At 37.9% G+C, this 15,116-nt stretch overlaps 1 protein-coding gene across 9 annotated transcripts in view; it reads right to left on the reverse strand.

Moving 5' to 3' along the window:
- COL19A1 (collagen, type XIX, alpha 1) overlaps nt 1-15,116 on the reverse strand; it is a 193,384-nt gene that overhangs the window by 29,571 nt on the left and 148,697 nt on the right. For all 9 annotated transcript variants that reach the window (XR_001411381.1, XR_001411380.1, XM_014936919.1 and 6 more), the window contains 10 exons: nt 12,451-12,504; nt 11,461-11,514; nt 10,684-10,728; nt 10,009-10,059; nt 9,880-9,924; nt 8,865-8,891; nt 7,174-7,227; nt 4,001-4,045; nt 1,775-1,819; nt 1,604-1,666 (listed from right to left, as the gene is read on the reverse strand). Coding sequence is in view for 7 of the 9 variants with exons in the window: in XM_014936919.1 (XP_014792405.1) it covers nt 1,604-1,666; nt 1,775-1,819; nt 4,001-4,045; nt 7,174-7,227; nt 8,865-8,891; nt 9,880-9,924; nt 10,009-10,059; nt 10,684-10,728; nt 11,461-11,514; nt 12,451-12,504 (483 nt within the window). In the remaining 2 variants the exon portion in view is untranslated. The remainder of the gene's footprint in view (nt 1-1,603; nt 1,667-1,774; nt 1,820-4,000; nt 4,046-7,173; nt 7,228-8,864; nt 8,892-9,879; nt 9,925-10,008; nt 10,060-10,683; nt 10,729-11,460; nt 11,515-12,450; nt 12,505-15,116) is intronic.

Raw genomic sequence — 15,116 nt, forward strand, 5'->3', positions numbered from 1 at the left:
AGGCTGTACTCGATCCCCTCGTCCAGGTCGTTGATCAAAATATTAAAAAGAACAGACCCAGTGCCAAGCCCTAGGGAACACCACTGTGACCGGCTGCCAACTGGACTTAACACCATTCACCACAACTCTTTGGGCCCGGCCACCCAGCCAGTTTTTACCCAGCAAAGAGTAAGCCCATCCAGGCCATAAGCAGCCAGTTTCTTCAGGAGAATGCTATGGGAAACAGTGTTAAAAGCTTTACTAAAGTCTAGGTAGACAAATAGTTTTGAAGCATGCGAAAGCTCGGGGCCATACCAAACTGCAAGAACATTACATTTGAGCTGAGGGCAGTGCAAAAAAAAAAAAAAAAAAAAAAAACTTCGGCATCAAGACACGCATCAACTTTAATGAGCACGCAATTTTTAATGACAAATTATATGGGAGTTCTGCAAGCATGTGAAATGGACCTGTACATGCATTTTTCCAGTCCTGGCTAGCCATTATGCAAACATAAAAGAGATTGCTCTTATTTTAGATATTAGCACTGATGTCCCATTAACCCTCTGCTGTTACAGAGATTACACCTTAATCTCTGTGGCCAGATCCGTTCCTTGGTCCTTAGGACCTGTGCCACAGCACAGCTTCAGTCTCCTAGGACTTTCCCTTGCCAAAAGAGGGGGGGTCACATTCATACCATCTCCTGTAAAGAGTCCTAGTGTCACATAATCCCCCAAACTGGAACATGGCATTATCTCAGAGGGTGCTAGTTGGCATGGACCAAAATGATGTCAGAGAGTACATCAACAATTGCAGAACACCAGATAACTGTAAGATTAATGCTCTGGCACTGTTTAATTTACCAGGATATACACGAATCTGCACATGCAGAAAACTCTCTGCTATTTTGGTGAGTGAGAAAGAAGGATTTGCATGAGCAGAGACACCAGGAATATTTTCTTCCCTTGCATACTGCAAAGGGGGTTTTGCACAGACTAGGCACCTTGGGCCAATTTGCTGCTAAAGTTACAAAAAATTATCTCTTATTTCAAGACAGAAGCATACTGTTGTGATATGCTAACAAACACAAAGAGTTTGCTTCTCATGCTAGTCCCTGAAACACCAAGAGTAGGGGGAGATAATGAATTCTGTGCTACCCTAGCTGAACCACTTCTGGAATATAAACTAGGTTGTTTTAAACCGGCTCAGACAGTGCTGACTACACTGCTGTCACACGTTTATTAAATAAAGAGGTCAGATTAGACATATCCTAAGTGAACAATAAATGCTTCAGCCGCAGTGCTGCATCACCTACACACAGAACAGTTGTGAAGTTTATTCAGTCATGGAGCACACACTTCTCTATCTAAACCAAAACCAAGAATGCATTTTGTCACCCCATCCTTTATAGACTGTTTTGAGTGTCTGTGTTAATATTCTCCTTCTGAAAAAATGTGAGAGGATCCTTTAAGTCAACAGGATCCAAAGGACCCTCATAAGACCTTTAAAGGTAACATCTCAGTATCATTAACTATTAAAACACCACAATACTAGGAATTCTTGACTGGGTGGTTAATAATGGGCACAGTAGTTCTAGGTGTTCTTCAGATATTATAAAATTGCTTACTGGTTTTCCTTGTGGCCCCTCTGGCCCAGGGAAGCCTATGTCTCCTATAGGTCCTCTTTCACCCTAAGAAAGAAGAAAAGACACATATAAATTTGCATGTAAAATCCTGCATTCAGTGTTTGAAATATTTGTGCAATAACCTAAGAGTCCAGAACTTGAATCTGTACTTACAGGTTCCCCTGGCATGCCTGGGGACCCAGGAGATCCTGGCTTTCCCTGCAAAAAGACAACATTACAAATTAAAATGAATAGGAAGCAAAACATAATTTCTATTGGGTCAAAAATAAGAGACAATATATATTTGAGTGAAATATTCATGTTACATCTCAATAAATTCCTTAAGAGAGGAAAAAGAAAAATTTTATCAGATTTTTTAATCTTTGTGCCATGTTAACTTGGCTCTTTTGTACAACATAACTCAATCACTTGGTTTTCTTTGTCCTTTCTGAATACTGACATAATGTTTTCATGAAATTTTCTTTTACAACGCCAAGATTTCCTTCTCAAGAAGTCATAGTCAGATCAATGTTTATCCCTTTATATGTGAAATCAAAATTTTCTTTTTCCCCTCAGGTACTTCCTAATTCTGATTTTTATAAAATCGTGTTTATTACTGACTTAATGCCTTTTGCAAATTTTCTTCATGCTCTTTTTTTGGCCACTTTTATTGTCATTTTATGATCAGCTTGCCAGAACTCACAATGCTTTCTCATCTTATCATTTAGATGGTGATTTTAAATATCTATTTATTAAATGATGCCTTGCATTTAACAACCTATCTTGTTCAGCCCCAGACAAGAATCTATTACCCTGAGTCGACATTTCCTGGAAATATCCTTAGACCAGATTCTCAGCTGACTTGTACAAATGAGGGATCTAACAAATCAACACCAGCAACAACTTCAGGACCAACAGGACTGAAGATTCATGCAGAGAAAATAGGCACTGGTGGCAATCCTTGCAGAATCTCAGTCCAAGCTTCCCTGATAACCCTGCTCAGCAAAAAAACAAAGCTAAAATGAGAGATTTGTTTTCCCAAATTGGGAAAAAGGTTTCACAATTCAATCTAGTGAATCATAGAATCAATAAGGAATGATACCAGAGGAGGAAAAATTCTCCAGCAAGAAATCTGGATATATTTTAAAATATCTTCCTAGACTACTAAAAAATAGTGTCTCTCATTCCTTTATTAATTTGTTAATTAAAATTGTTTAGCATAAAATGTTAAAGCAAATCATTTACTTCTGTGGATTTTATTAGATTGAAGTGTAGTCTACGGAATGAAAGTCCTTCAGTGATGAAGGGAACTCATTAGGTGTATCATATCCAGGTAGCATAGACAGCAGCAAGAATAAACTTGGAACATATCCTGTGGGAAATACCCAGGGAATGAACAATTGTGATCATCCTAACCAGCTACTGCATTATTGATTCACAGTGTGAAACACATTTCAGAACAACAAACTTTGAAACTCTTACGTGGGTTATAAAACTCAGAGAAATACTTCTCTTTTCCCCTTAAACATGCAATTTTACCTTGTTTTAGGAGAACTTAACTACATTAAACTATTTAAGCTGATATTCTCTCTTGGAACTCATAGTAAATACACTAAATCAGTGGCTAATGGAAATAGGAGTGCACAGACACAAACTTCTTATTTCACGAAGCGCATATTTCTAATTTAAAAACAGCTCCTGAATGGATTGGTAGCTGCTCAAATTTAATAATAAATGTATTTGCATATAAATAATGCCATATTGCTTCCTGAAATATGGATAAACTTTTTTATTAAACTGTGAATGCAATCTAAAGAAAAGTTGTCTTCATTTCCTTTAAGAACATAAAGGAATAATTATAATTTCAATTTATCATTAGTTACATTTACTTTCACCTACAACAAAGTTTCTGGATGACTTTCAGAAACTTCTCTGAATAAACTGCTGACAAAGCATTCCCTTAAAGCAAATGTTTGATTGACTTGATAAGCAGAACCTCGTGGATTGCAATAACTAGTGTTCAGAATTTTTCTTTGTGATAGAAAGATGCTCAGAAATTTGTGCATGCCCAGGAACACAGAAAATGTCTTTATCTATATTAAACTGAGGCAATGAGAAGAACCTCATATGCTTTCTCAGCTAAGTATATGCAGCTTCTAATTCCAGCTTTATCATGTATTCACACCATTCCCTCCTGTCATTTTAATAATAATATGAATCCCCAGTGGTATTAAACCCCTAATCTCTTTAGGAAAAACACATCATTTTTATACCTGCCTATAAGGCATTAGCCAAATGCTGGCGTTCCACAAATAGTGATTGAGATCATAGCTCAGCACCTTGCTTGACCTGTTTTTGCAGCTTTTAACAAACTGAGTTTTCTTTAACGAATACACATACCGGTGTCCCTGCTACTCCTGGTGTCCCAGCTGGCCCACGGTCACCCTGAAAAAAAGATAAATCTATACTTAAATGGTAACACTCGAACCTGAAATTTGTTTGTGCATTCCCATTAAAACCTGAGGAAAGATTAGTCAGTGAAGTGAAAATGAGGACAAGAGCCAGGCTCTGCTAAATGCTAATATTTTGCTCTGCCACTGACTCATTTTACAAACTTGAGCACGTAACTTAAATCCTTTGTTTAGGTTCTCTTGTATAATGTCATAATTTCCATGCTATCCCTTATACTCTGCTTGAGATCTTCCTTGAAAAAGGATGGAAAGTCCCCGACTTATCTGTAGTTTTCCAAATAGTTATCATTTGTGGTCATGACAATGACCAAACTTCAGGTAGGGTAATACACCATCAAATCAACATCCCCATATTTAAGACATATATTTAAGAAGTTTTCGCCTTCCCACTATCCAGCCATCCGTTTGCTGCAAGTCAGCATCCTCGATTTGCCTCTGCCATTGTCCTTTCAGGGTAAAGTTTCTCCTTTTACCATATAGCCACCTTCACCTTCGCTTTAAGGTAAGAGCTTTTGTACTGGAGGTGACTAGTTATGGGCACAAAATTCATCTTTCTGTCTGGAGAGGACTATAACCCAAAGCAGAGAGATGGAGCTCACCAGTGGTAATACTCGACACAGAGAGGTTTGCCATAACCCACTGCTGTATTGTCTGTAACACGGCCTCTGCCAGTGTAATGGTGGTAAACAATGTAAGAAGAAAAATCAGGCTATAGTTTCTGTAATCATGTCAGAAAAGCCCCAGCACAATTAATGGCATACTAACAGGAGGGTATTTTTTGTGAGATGAGTTTATGCTACCTGGAGCTGCTGTGCAAAAGCTCTGCTGACACATGCTACAGCCGTGTCCTGTTGTGCAGAAGAACCCCAGGAGGTGTTGGGATTACTGGTGTCTGTTCTTATACCTAACTCTGATTTGTCTCGTGCTTGTAATTTTGCTCTGGTAGCACAGTGACAATGCTGGAGGCTAAGAGAAGTCACCTAATGCAAGTTCACCCCTCAGTGGACATAACGTGCACCTCAGGACCCTTGAGCACTGAGGAGAGGGTGTGAGCACTGTGAGGGTGGTGGAGCACTGGAACAGGTTGCCCAGGGAGGTGGTTGAGGCCCCATCCCTGGAGATATTCAAGGAGAGGCTCAACGAGGCCCTGGGCAACCTGGTCTAGTTGGGGGTGTCCCTGCTGACTGGGGGGGGGTCGGACTAGATGGCCTTTGGAGGTCCCTTCCGGCCTGGACAATTCTGTGATTCTATGGTCTGTATCAGGGCAGGTTGGCTAGAGCACTGCACTGTGTCCCTGTGGTCACTCTGAACCCAGAACTCGTATCGTGGTGTTTTCCCTCTCTGCTGGCTGAGACAGCCAACCCAGAAATTCATGACACCTCCCTTGCAACATTTTTATTTTAAGGGTTATTCTGGTCCTTTCAGCAACATTATTCCCAGCACAGCTGCACAAACCGCTGTGTCAGCACAGCTGAGGGAAGGGACATTTTACCCTGGGGACACAAAATTCATGAAATTACCATGAAATTACAGCCAACATTGTCTGTGGAACACAGCATTCTGCTACACAGATGTATCTAATAGCTGTAAATTAAAAACCAGCATGCACTACACTGTTGGGACTGGCAGGCAGACTCTGGGATTATGTTGATTCATTTGCACTAGAAATGTGGAATTTTGACCAAATTTAGTTACGGAAAGGATATTTTCACTTTGGGCAAGGGCCAAACACTCGCTTAGCGTGTTTATATGATCTGCTCCATTGCTTATTCCCTTTATTTAATTCTGGCCCCCACTTTGTCTCAGTTAGACCTGTAATATCTCCCTGTGTTTGTTTAATCTGAAATCAGACTAGTCTTTAATTGCTTATAAATTGTAGTCTTCCAGAGCAAGAACCATCTCATGTAATTTAAACATCTAGTATAGACCTCTACCTTAGATCTTGTCACTCCCCACTTTCTGCACAAGTAGGAATAATGCACATTCATACTGAGAGAAACTTTTCATTTACATTCTTTTTGATGAAAAAATAGTTTCAGTAAACTATTTTTGTATTAAGTCATTGAGTAACATATAATTCAAAAAGCTGAATAAATATTCCATTTAAAATAAAACTCCCATTTTTTCTTCTTAAATTGCAAAGATACGGGCAAAATGAAACTATTTTCACTGACAGAAAATATTTTTACAGACTTTTTAATTTCTCTGCTAATTTTTTTTTGTACTTTGCCATATTTACAAATGAACAGCAAAATCTTGATATTTTTAGCATTTCATGACAAGTTTTTCTCTAAATTCATATCAGCCTCCGCAACTAGTAAGTGAAAGGCTGAAACACGCAACCAGCTGAAGGAAAGGATCATTTCCTAGCACTGGAATGCAGACTAGAACTACAGGAAGGAGCTGGAGAATATATTATGGTTTGGGATGTGGTACGGTGCCTTCATACATGTAGTACAAAGTGCAAGGAAAGCGAGACAGAAACTAGGGGTCTTTTCAGAATAACGAGGAACAGCCTGAGAAAAGAGGCAAACAGTCTCTCCTATTTCTACTCTTTTATATGTTTTTACACTCATCTGAAATAGTCCTTTTTTGTATGGAAAATTTGCATGCACAAGGTCTAGACTAATTCAGGTACAAACCTCTCTTCAGATCTGCAGCTATGCTGTAAGTCTTAGAACAAGACAGACAGACTGTAAGCATAAGACCATGTTCAACAGAGAACAGGAACCAGTGACCGTACTTAGGAACACATTAGCTATATTACTATCAGGTAATATCGTTATATATAGTATATACAACATAGTATGAAGTAGTATCCTATCAAGTTCAGAAAACCAAATATTACAAGATCTACACATAATTTTCCATTTGCGGAAAAGGAAATTTTATGTTGGTTGAGTATATGATATAGTTCCATGGTAAAGCAAAAAAATGGGAAATGCAGATAAATATGCAAATATTTTTCAAAAAAACCCACTATCTTACACCAAAAAAAACCCCCAAAAAATCCCTCAAACAAGGTTTGAGAAAACATTTAGCTACAGATAGTTGACCAAGATAGTTAACCAAGAAGTTAAGAGGTTTTTTTAAGAGTCCTACCTTTTCCCCTGGGAGTCCTTCCAGTCCTGGTAATCCCATTGGTCCAGGGTCTCCCTGATTATATTTTTTTTAATTAAAAAGTATTACATACATTAGAATTTCTGTTCTTTACATGAGAAATGTTGAACAGCGAGCAACAGCAGCTTATTTGAGATCAGTAAAGCAGCGAATCAGCTAATTAAGTTTTCCCAGAGGCACTGTATGAATATTTGGATCACAGTTTTTAATTTTAACGAAGGATGTAGTCCAGAAGACTCCTCTCCAGTGTTCTTGCAAGCCAGGATCAGCTCTGAAGCACTTCCAGGTAGCAAAGCCCCAGGGTGTAGGCATACGCTGTCAGCCAGAGAAACAACCCCCAGGCAATTCTGTGCCCTGCTGAGCACTGACCCTGCAGCAGGAGACACACGGACCGGGGGCCTGGGCAGGTCTTCAAGTTTTGAAAGAAGACCAGAAACACGCTCCACTGGAGAAATCAGTTTAATGTGTAGAGTGGGGAGGCCCTTTTAATTATTATTATTTTTTTAAAGGGATTTAAACTACAGCCAAAAATTCCAGTATTTTAGTAATTCTCAGTTAAATCAAAAGCCACAGCAAATTCCTGTCTGGATTTCGTGAAGTCTCTGGCAGATTTCACTTTTCACACCTAAACTTGGTTTGGGAGACGGTGCTTCCTGAGTGGGAAGTGGATGCTGGTGCAGAAAGACATATTGGTGAAACAAAAAATGAGGCCTTGTGACTTCTTTTGAAAATAGATTAGTCAGCTGTTTTAGGAAAGTATCTCACAACTCCAGCTGTGAGTGCTGAGGGGTTCTGTTATGGGTTTCTTATGGTCCTTGAGGAGCACAGTTATCACAGTGGTTCATAGATCAAAGTTCAGTTTCTCTTGTAGCTGGCTCTCCATTAACAATTGGCAAGGAATCAAACATGGCCCTAGGCCCTGCACACATCGGCTAAATGGGGATTATGCACCTTCATAGATCTATTAATTCAATTTTCATTTCAAATTGCAATACCATGTTTCAACTTTGCTACCTTCAAGGTTAGGAACTGTAGTGACAAATTGCAAGCTAATGACAAATATAGTTTCTCTATTATAAAGGCAAGTTACATCGCATGCCAAGCACTTTGGGAAAAATGCACTCAATCAGGGCCTGGATCTACATTCTGCTGTCTACGTCAAACTGCACATCTGGAAAGTATAGTGGCTTCCATCATCATCATCATCTTGCTCACCAGAAGTAATGTGATCGTCCTGTAACTAACTGTCATGCCATTCCCAAAGAAAACATCAACTTCTGGTTGTTACTAGCTAGTATGATGTAGCACATTGTCCTTTCTCCCTTATCACTGTCAAATTTAACGTTGAGAACAATTCAATAGCTCTTAAGGTATTTTATACATTTATTTCTCATTCTGTATTCTTGGATATATCCAGGGACAGCTCAGCAGAGATGAATCCACAAGCAGTTAATGCTATGCTCAGGCATTCATTATATTATCACTTAGAACCATTTACCAGAAATCACAAAATTTACAAGCCTGGCAATGAAAAAGGCTTTTTCAAGTACTGATTCTGTGGGAGGTAAGGCACCTACTAAAGAACATTAACAGACTGTTCCACCCTTGTGACTGGGATCATGTATTAAACTACTTGGGGAATTCTCTGTCCTGACCAAAAACTACATACTTACCACTGTGCCAGGATCTCCTTTCGGACCCTGCAAAGAAATGAAGAAGTAGAAACACATTTAAAAAATAATAGAGTTATATAATAAGATTTTTTTTTTGTTTTACTGCATTGTGAGTATACTTTGCGATAATAGAGTTATAAGATTTTTTTTTGTTTGTTTTACTGCATTGTGAGTATACTTTGCTAATGCAGTATATTTAGAATCAGTATTAAGTCCAGCCCTCTCAACCGATCAATTTAGTAATCTTAGTAATATTTGATTCTTGTTTTGCTGTTCCAGAGTACAGAGAAAAACAGTTCTGCAGTCCAGAGTGAGCCTATGACTACAAACAGCACAGAATGTAAGGACAAAGTCCTCACTGATGGTGACAACATTTTTATGTGGTTACCAAAATGACGATCATCTTAAAGCTTGCCTACACTGCCAACAAGAAGGTGCAACGGCATCTTTGGCTCCACAGACCCAAAGCAGGAGTGCCCAGCTGCAGGGGTTGCACCCGCACTCTGCAGCGTGGGGGACGCCAGCCATCGTGTTACTGCCACTGCATAATGCTCAGTTTTACACACTGATTTTCTGCACTGTAGCTGCATGCACTGAGTCAGAGACAGAACCAAGATCAGAATTCATGAGTTTCTCATTTCCAGCACCAAATTAAATCCATTACAAAACTATGCCATCACCAACTATAAATATGGTATTACACATTTTAAGATATTAGGATACTTTCACTAAAGAGTCCAGTATTAAATTATGTACCATTTTTCCAGCCTTTACTTGGTAGGGTGAAATACTTACATTAAAATAAACTACTCTCCAAAATGGACTAAAACGCTTGATAAACACATAAAAATCACATACTTTATAATTTATTACATACCAATCATATCCTTATTTTTGTTATCTTTCAAATATAAAATCAAATTCCATGCCATTTGTCAAAGCTGTATGCACCTAACCAACCCCTCTGTTATGGTGTTAATTAACTATTAGAATATATGTTTCTGTTAATACTCACCGGAGGTCCTGGTGGACCTGGATAACTGGTGACACTCACACCTCCCTGTAACAGCAAGTTTAAAAGTTGAGTTGGGCCAAAATCAGGCGTTGGTTGATAAAAAAATACAGAAACATTAAAGAGAAATACCTGGAGTTTATATAAGCTGCTCATTCCATTTCTTTCATTGTAAGGCATACCCTTTCAAACATAAAAAACAAGTATGTGTTATAACTATGAATTATAAAGGCAGAACTGTTGCCCTATTCAAGCCCCATAGCTGAGCAAAGCTGTGGTATTGTTTTTGTTCTTGATTAATTTTTCAAAGATTCCAGACATTTCAGTAAGAACATAAGATACATACCAATGCAGCTTTGAACTTTTTTTTGAATTACGAAACCAGAAACATGTAAATCTCAGCGTACGTTAAATTTTGATATTTATTATTATTATAATCCTCCAGAATTAATTTTGCCTTAGGTACTATTCCAGTTAATGTGGAGTCCAATGAGGTCCATTCCCCTAGGTCCCCCGAGTTCCCTGATCTCAGGTACCTAAGCTCTCTAAATTACTTTAATAATATTGGACACCACAATTAACTCATTTGACCAAGTTTCTGGATAGCTTTAGCAACCTGAATTTACTCAGCGATGAACCACAAGAAAAAAAAAGGAATACAGAAAACTTTTGCAAAAATATATTGTTTTCTTCCTGCTCTACTAATACCTATTAGATTGACAGTTAATTCTTTATACTACATTACATTTTATTCAAAGGTATATTGTTCCTAATATAATATTCAAAGGATAAAACAAAATGTCTCACCGGAGGCCCAGGTGGTCCAGGTTTCCCAGGAGAACCTTCACTACCCTAGTACAGCAAGAGATTCATATAACTCGTTTACTCTAACTGATGTCCAGAACTATTCCATACCCAAGCTATGATGGCCATAATGACAATAAACAAGAGAAACAGTCAATATGAGTAGATAATATCCAGAATAAATTCTCCTGCTCAGATCCTGCTTAAGCTGTAGGCAAGTTATTAACCATTACTTTATACTAGCTTTTTATTTTGTTAATTACTTGATGCTTTATGTGTAGTAACATCCTTGTGGCAAAATAGTAGTGGTAACCTGGGCTGTGAAACATTTTATATATACCAGGAGAGAGAGCAAGAAAAAGAAGAGTTGTTAATATCAATTTCTAAGCAACTGGCAGATAAAAGTTAACATTCGTTTTATGCTTTGCATATTATTTTGCAAAAATCAATCCTCAGTTGATCATCCACAGGTAAATAAAGAAAAGCTATGGTTTCAGAAGTTCAGTTTATTTAGAAACACGTTGAATAAAAATAAAGATCTTCTTTAAGAAGAGATACAATGAAGACCTTTTTGGCTCTTACTGCAAAATATTCATCTGTGGTTACCAGTATCTGTAGTCTGTTCTGCTGATGGGCTCTGAATTGTTTATATTAAAAAACCCCCAAACTTCTGAGGTTTTGCTGCAACAGAATGATAGGGTCTCTGAACAGAAGAGAATTACAAAGATTTCAACATCAGAACCTTCACAGATCTTTATCAAGACTAAAAAGAAAGAATACCTTTTCGCCTTTTGACCCTGCTGGACCGGGGTGTCCAGGTCTTCCTGTGACTCCCTGCACAACACAGCGTCGCTTTGTATTAGTGAAGGAACAATGAATCACTTTTTATTTAGGTCATTTAAACCTAATTATGCTTCTCCTCCAGGTTTAAATATTTCTCTTCTGTTTGATACAACAGCTGGGTCCTTCCAATAAGCCCTTTGAGGGGCAAAACTTGCGGTTGCGGTTGTGTTTTCACCTTGGCAGACTAAATGCACTGACCTTAACTGGCACCTCTTGATACTGCTAAGAATACTGCTTTAGCAGTAAAGCATCTTTACTGCTAAAAAGCCAATTTATATATTCCACATTAAACTTTTAAAACGTGTTATGATTTTTGAAAGAAGGGAAGCATTACTACTGTCATTAGTACTGACAGCAACCTAGAAATGAATAATGATCATAATGTGATCCTATCTAGTATGTAGAAATCACATTTACAAAAATTTCCAAGAGGAGTTTTCCCAGAAATCCCAACATTTTAAATGGTATTTTTCAGTGACTTTAAATATTCTCAGCTTATTCTGTTATGGTTTTTATTGTGAAACCAAGCGATTACTTGGTTTCAGCATTAAATGTCTTCAGAATGCCTAGCTGGAATTATTTTTAGATTTTTATTACTAACATTATTACTGTAAGTTGGGTACAAATACATAATTAACTGCAAGTTTGCACATCGTAAGTCATGTAACCTCACAGAGTCTCTAGTAATGCCAAAACTCCAAATCTATTGAAGTTACATAAACTTTGAGCCCAGACAATGACAGCATTTTCAGTAACATCAACTCACAACATATTTTCTTTTATTAGAGCCAGTACGGGTAAGATTTTAGTATTACTCTCCTAAACACCAAAAGAAAGGACAAGAAACTAAGAATATGAAGTTTTACTAAGTAGTTATAATGACTTCTGCAGAGGTAGATTAGATCACAGGTGACACCGCACACTTACAGATGGTCCACTGGGTCCTGGTACACCTGGCAGTCCAGGAGCACCTTGAAGGCCCTGGAAATTAAAAAAGCATATGTCTATTTCCTCTTCCACTTATACTTCAAAAACAACTTGTATTCTGCATGTCCAGCAGCATTATAACTATATTAAAGCACATTTTCATCTAAAAGGTTGGCATTTCTTTTAAGAATGAAAAAAACCCCACCACGCAGGGTGGGTTAGATTATCACTGAACAAGTTTAGAGGCAACTTCTTCCTTAACTGATAAACAACACTTATCCTTCAATGTTTCACGTTGTTAACTTATGTCCTGTATGTCTTTTTGTCTTTAGTTGCACAGATAAGAGCAGGACATCTGGCTTTTCTTTAGAGATCAATTTTCTATTTTCTATCACTAAAAGGTTTTTTTTGCTGGCGAGAAGACGTTGACTCAGACTTCTCACTGTTACCTGATGCTCTCTAAATGCAATGATGCTTTCTGCCTGATTTATAGATTTTGCTTTTTTGATAATGGAACATGACATTTTTCATAGTATTTAATGACCTACTTTCCTGCATTTAACTCTATTTGATTGCCTGGAAATCGATGGATTCTGGTATCACTTACTAAACACAAAGGTGTGCAACTTACCACAGTGGACAGGTAGGGTTTGAGACAAGCCTGAGAGTCACTGAAGTCTTTCCGCTGCCACACCAGGCTTAGGTGCAGTATCAGACATGTAAAAGTCATGTACTACAGAGAACTAATTGTGCTCTGTTCCCCCTATAATCCATGAAGGGAAATAGGTCCCTCCAAGCAGGGATTAATTTTATTTGCAGAGGGTGCCGATCCTCTGACAATAGGAATCATCTCAGAAAAGGCGGTGTTCTTAATCTCAACCATCATATATCTTAACTCATCTTAAATGCAGTGTTCAAGTAAGCATGGCTGAGAGGGTAGTCTAGAAAACCGCAGTCAGGAGCCCTGAAACAGGGACTCTGGGAGAGAGACTGAGGGAAAAACTGCAGACAGAAAGAGGTCAGGATAGATGTGGGGATGGAGAGAGACATTCATTCCCCTTCCTTGCTCCTGCACACAGAGGGCATTGATCCACCTCAGAGTGGCAATCCAACTGCTAACGTGCTCTCTGCTCATTTTGAATTACTTTACTCTAACAGTACAGTCACCCAGAAAATGAATATAAAGACATTTTCCATAATTCTTACTGCTACTTCCAATTCTTTCTAATTCTTAGAAAAACCCTCCCCTGAAAAAAGGAATGTTTTAAAAAGAAACAAGACTAAGCTTCAACAAAGATTAAAGGACTATTCAAAAGCATATGAAGGTTAAAGAGCCAATTTCAAAGAGCTTCAAATGGGCTTCGCAATCACTCTTCCCATCCCCATGCTAATCAAATAATCAAAATGAAAATAAATGCATTCTTTTAAAATTCGTAAATTTGTTTAAAAAAGTTACTTTTAAACTCTGTGAACTCTTTCATATGTGTTTCTGAAAATAATTCACTTGCACCCTCATAATTTCACAACCAAATGCTGCTGCTAAACATGGAACATACCAGAGCTGAGGCAGCTAACATGGTGAATGTGAGTGGCTAACTTACTAACACAGCACAGCACCCCACAGAATCAATAAAAAAATTAGAACTAATTTACTCTGGAGTCCTTTTTAAAAAAATAACCGCCAGTTATAAGCTTGCTTTTCCCTTATTGCCTTCTTAATTGCCTCTAATAATCTCACTTGATTCTCAGCAGTTAAATAGTACCTGAATTGTTGAAACTGTTTTATAATGCCTCAGGGTTGAATTGCAGAGGTACCCTTATAGGGCACACAAAGGATGTGTTACTTTTCCATCTATATTTTACATAAAATTCTACTGGGTCTTTGCTTATGGCTACTATATAATTTTCGGGTATATATTCTAAATCCAACCTCAGGAGGCACTTGCTTTTAAGAAGCAAAGACATAATGAGCTCTGTAGATCAGGTGAAAACAAGAAACAAAAAAGCATGATACTTTAGTCTGACCCTCTGTTAAATACTGGGGCAAAGCAGTAGCCAGAATACACATCTAATGCTTCTGCTGCATCTTTCCCCCTCTCCCCCTTATATAACTGTTTGCTTTTGGAAGCCAAGGGTTCTGATGAACACAGATTTTCTTGAAAACTATTGTCATTCTGCTTCTGTTTGGAAACTCTTACTGTATTATGGTCTCAGCTCCAAAGAAATGTAAAACACTCATAAAGAACTACAAAACACTAATCAATAAGATCTAAATTAGTTTCATTATTTTCAGGTGCTTTCTCTAGCAGTCAGCACTCCCAAATCACAAGACGGCAGTAAGCATTTAACAGTGACAGTTAAGTATTTTGGAATTTTGAAGTGTTTCCCAAATATTATGTAACAGACTACTTATTTTAACTCCTTCAGTTGGCTAAGGTAAGTAGGAAATTAATTTATTTGCTCAGATTCATATGCTTAATAGCTTCTGCTTTGGTTATTATTTTTTTTTCTTTTTTTTGGACAGAGATTGCTCTTGAAGCATAACTGCAAGTACTTCAATTTAAAATGAAAGCTATAGCAGCTATTTTGGATTCAGCACCACCAGTCACACGTCTTTTTTTTCCTTCTCCAGAGCGACATAAAAATAACTCTAAGAATGCAGCATA

The sequence above is a fragment of the Calidris pugnax genome, unplaced genomic scaffold, assembly GCF_001431845.1.
Source record: "Calidris pugnax isolate Ruff unplaced genomic scaffold, ASM143184v1 scaffold12, whole genome shotgun sequence".
Classification (NCBI taxonomy): domain Eukaryota; kingdom Metazoa; phylum Chordata; class Aves; order Charadriiformes; family Scolopacidae; genus Calidris; species Calidris pugnax.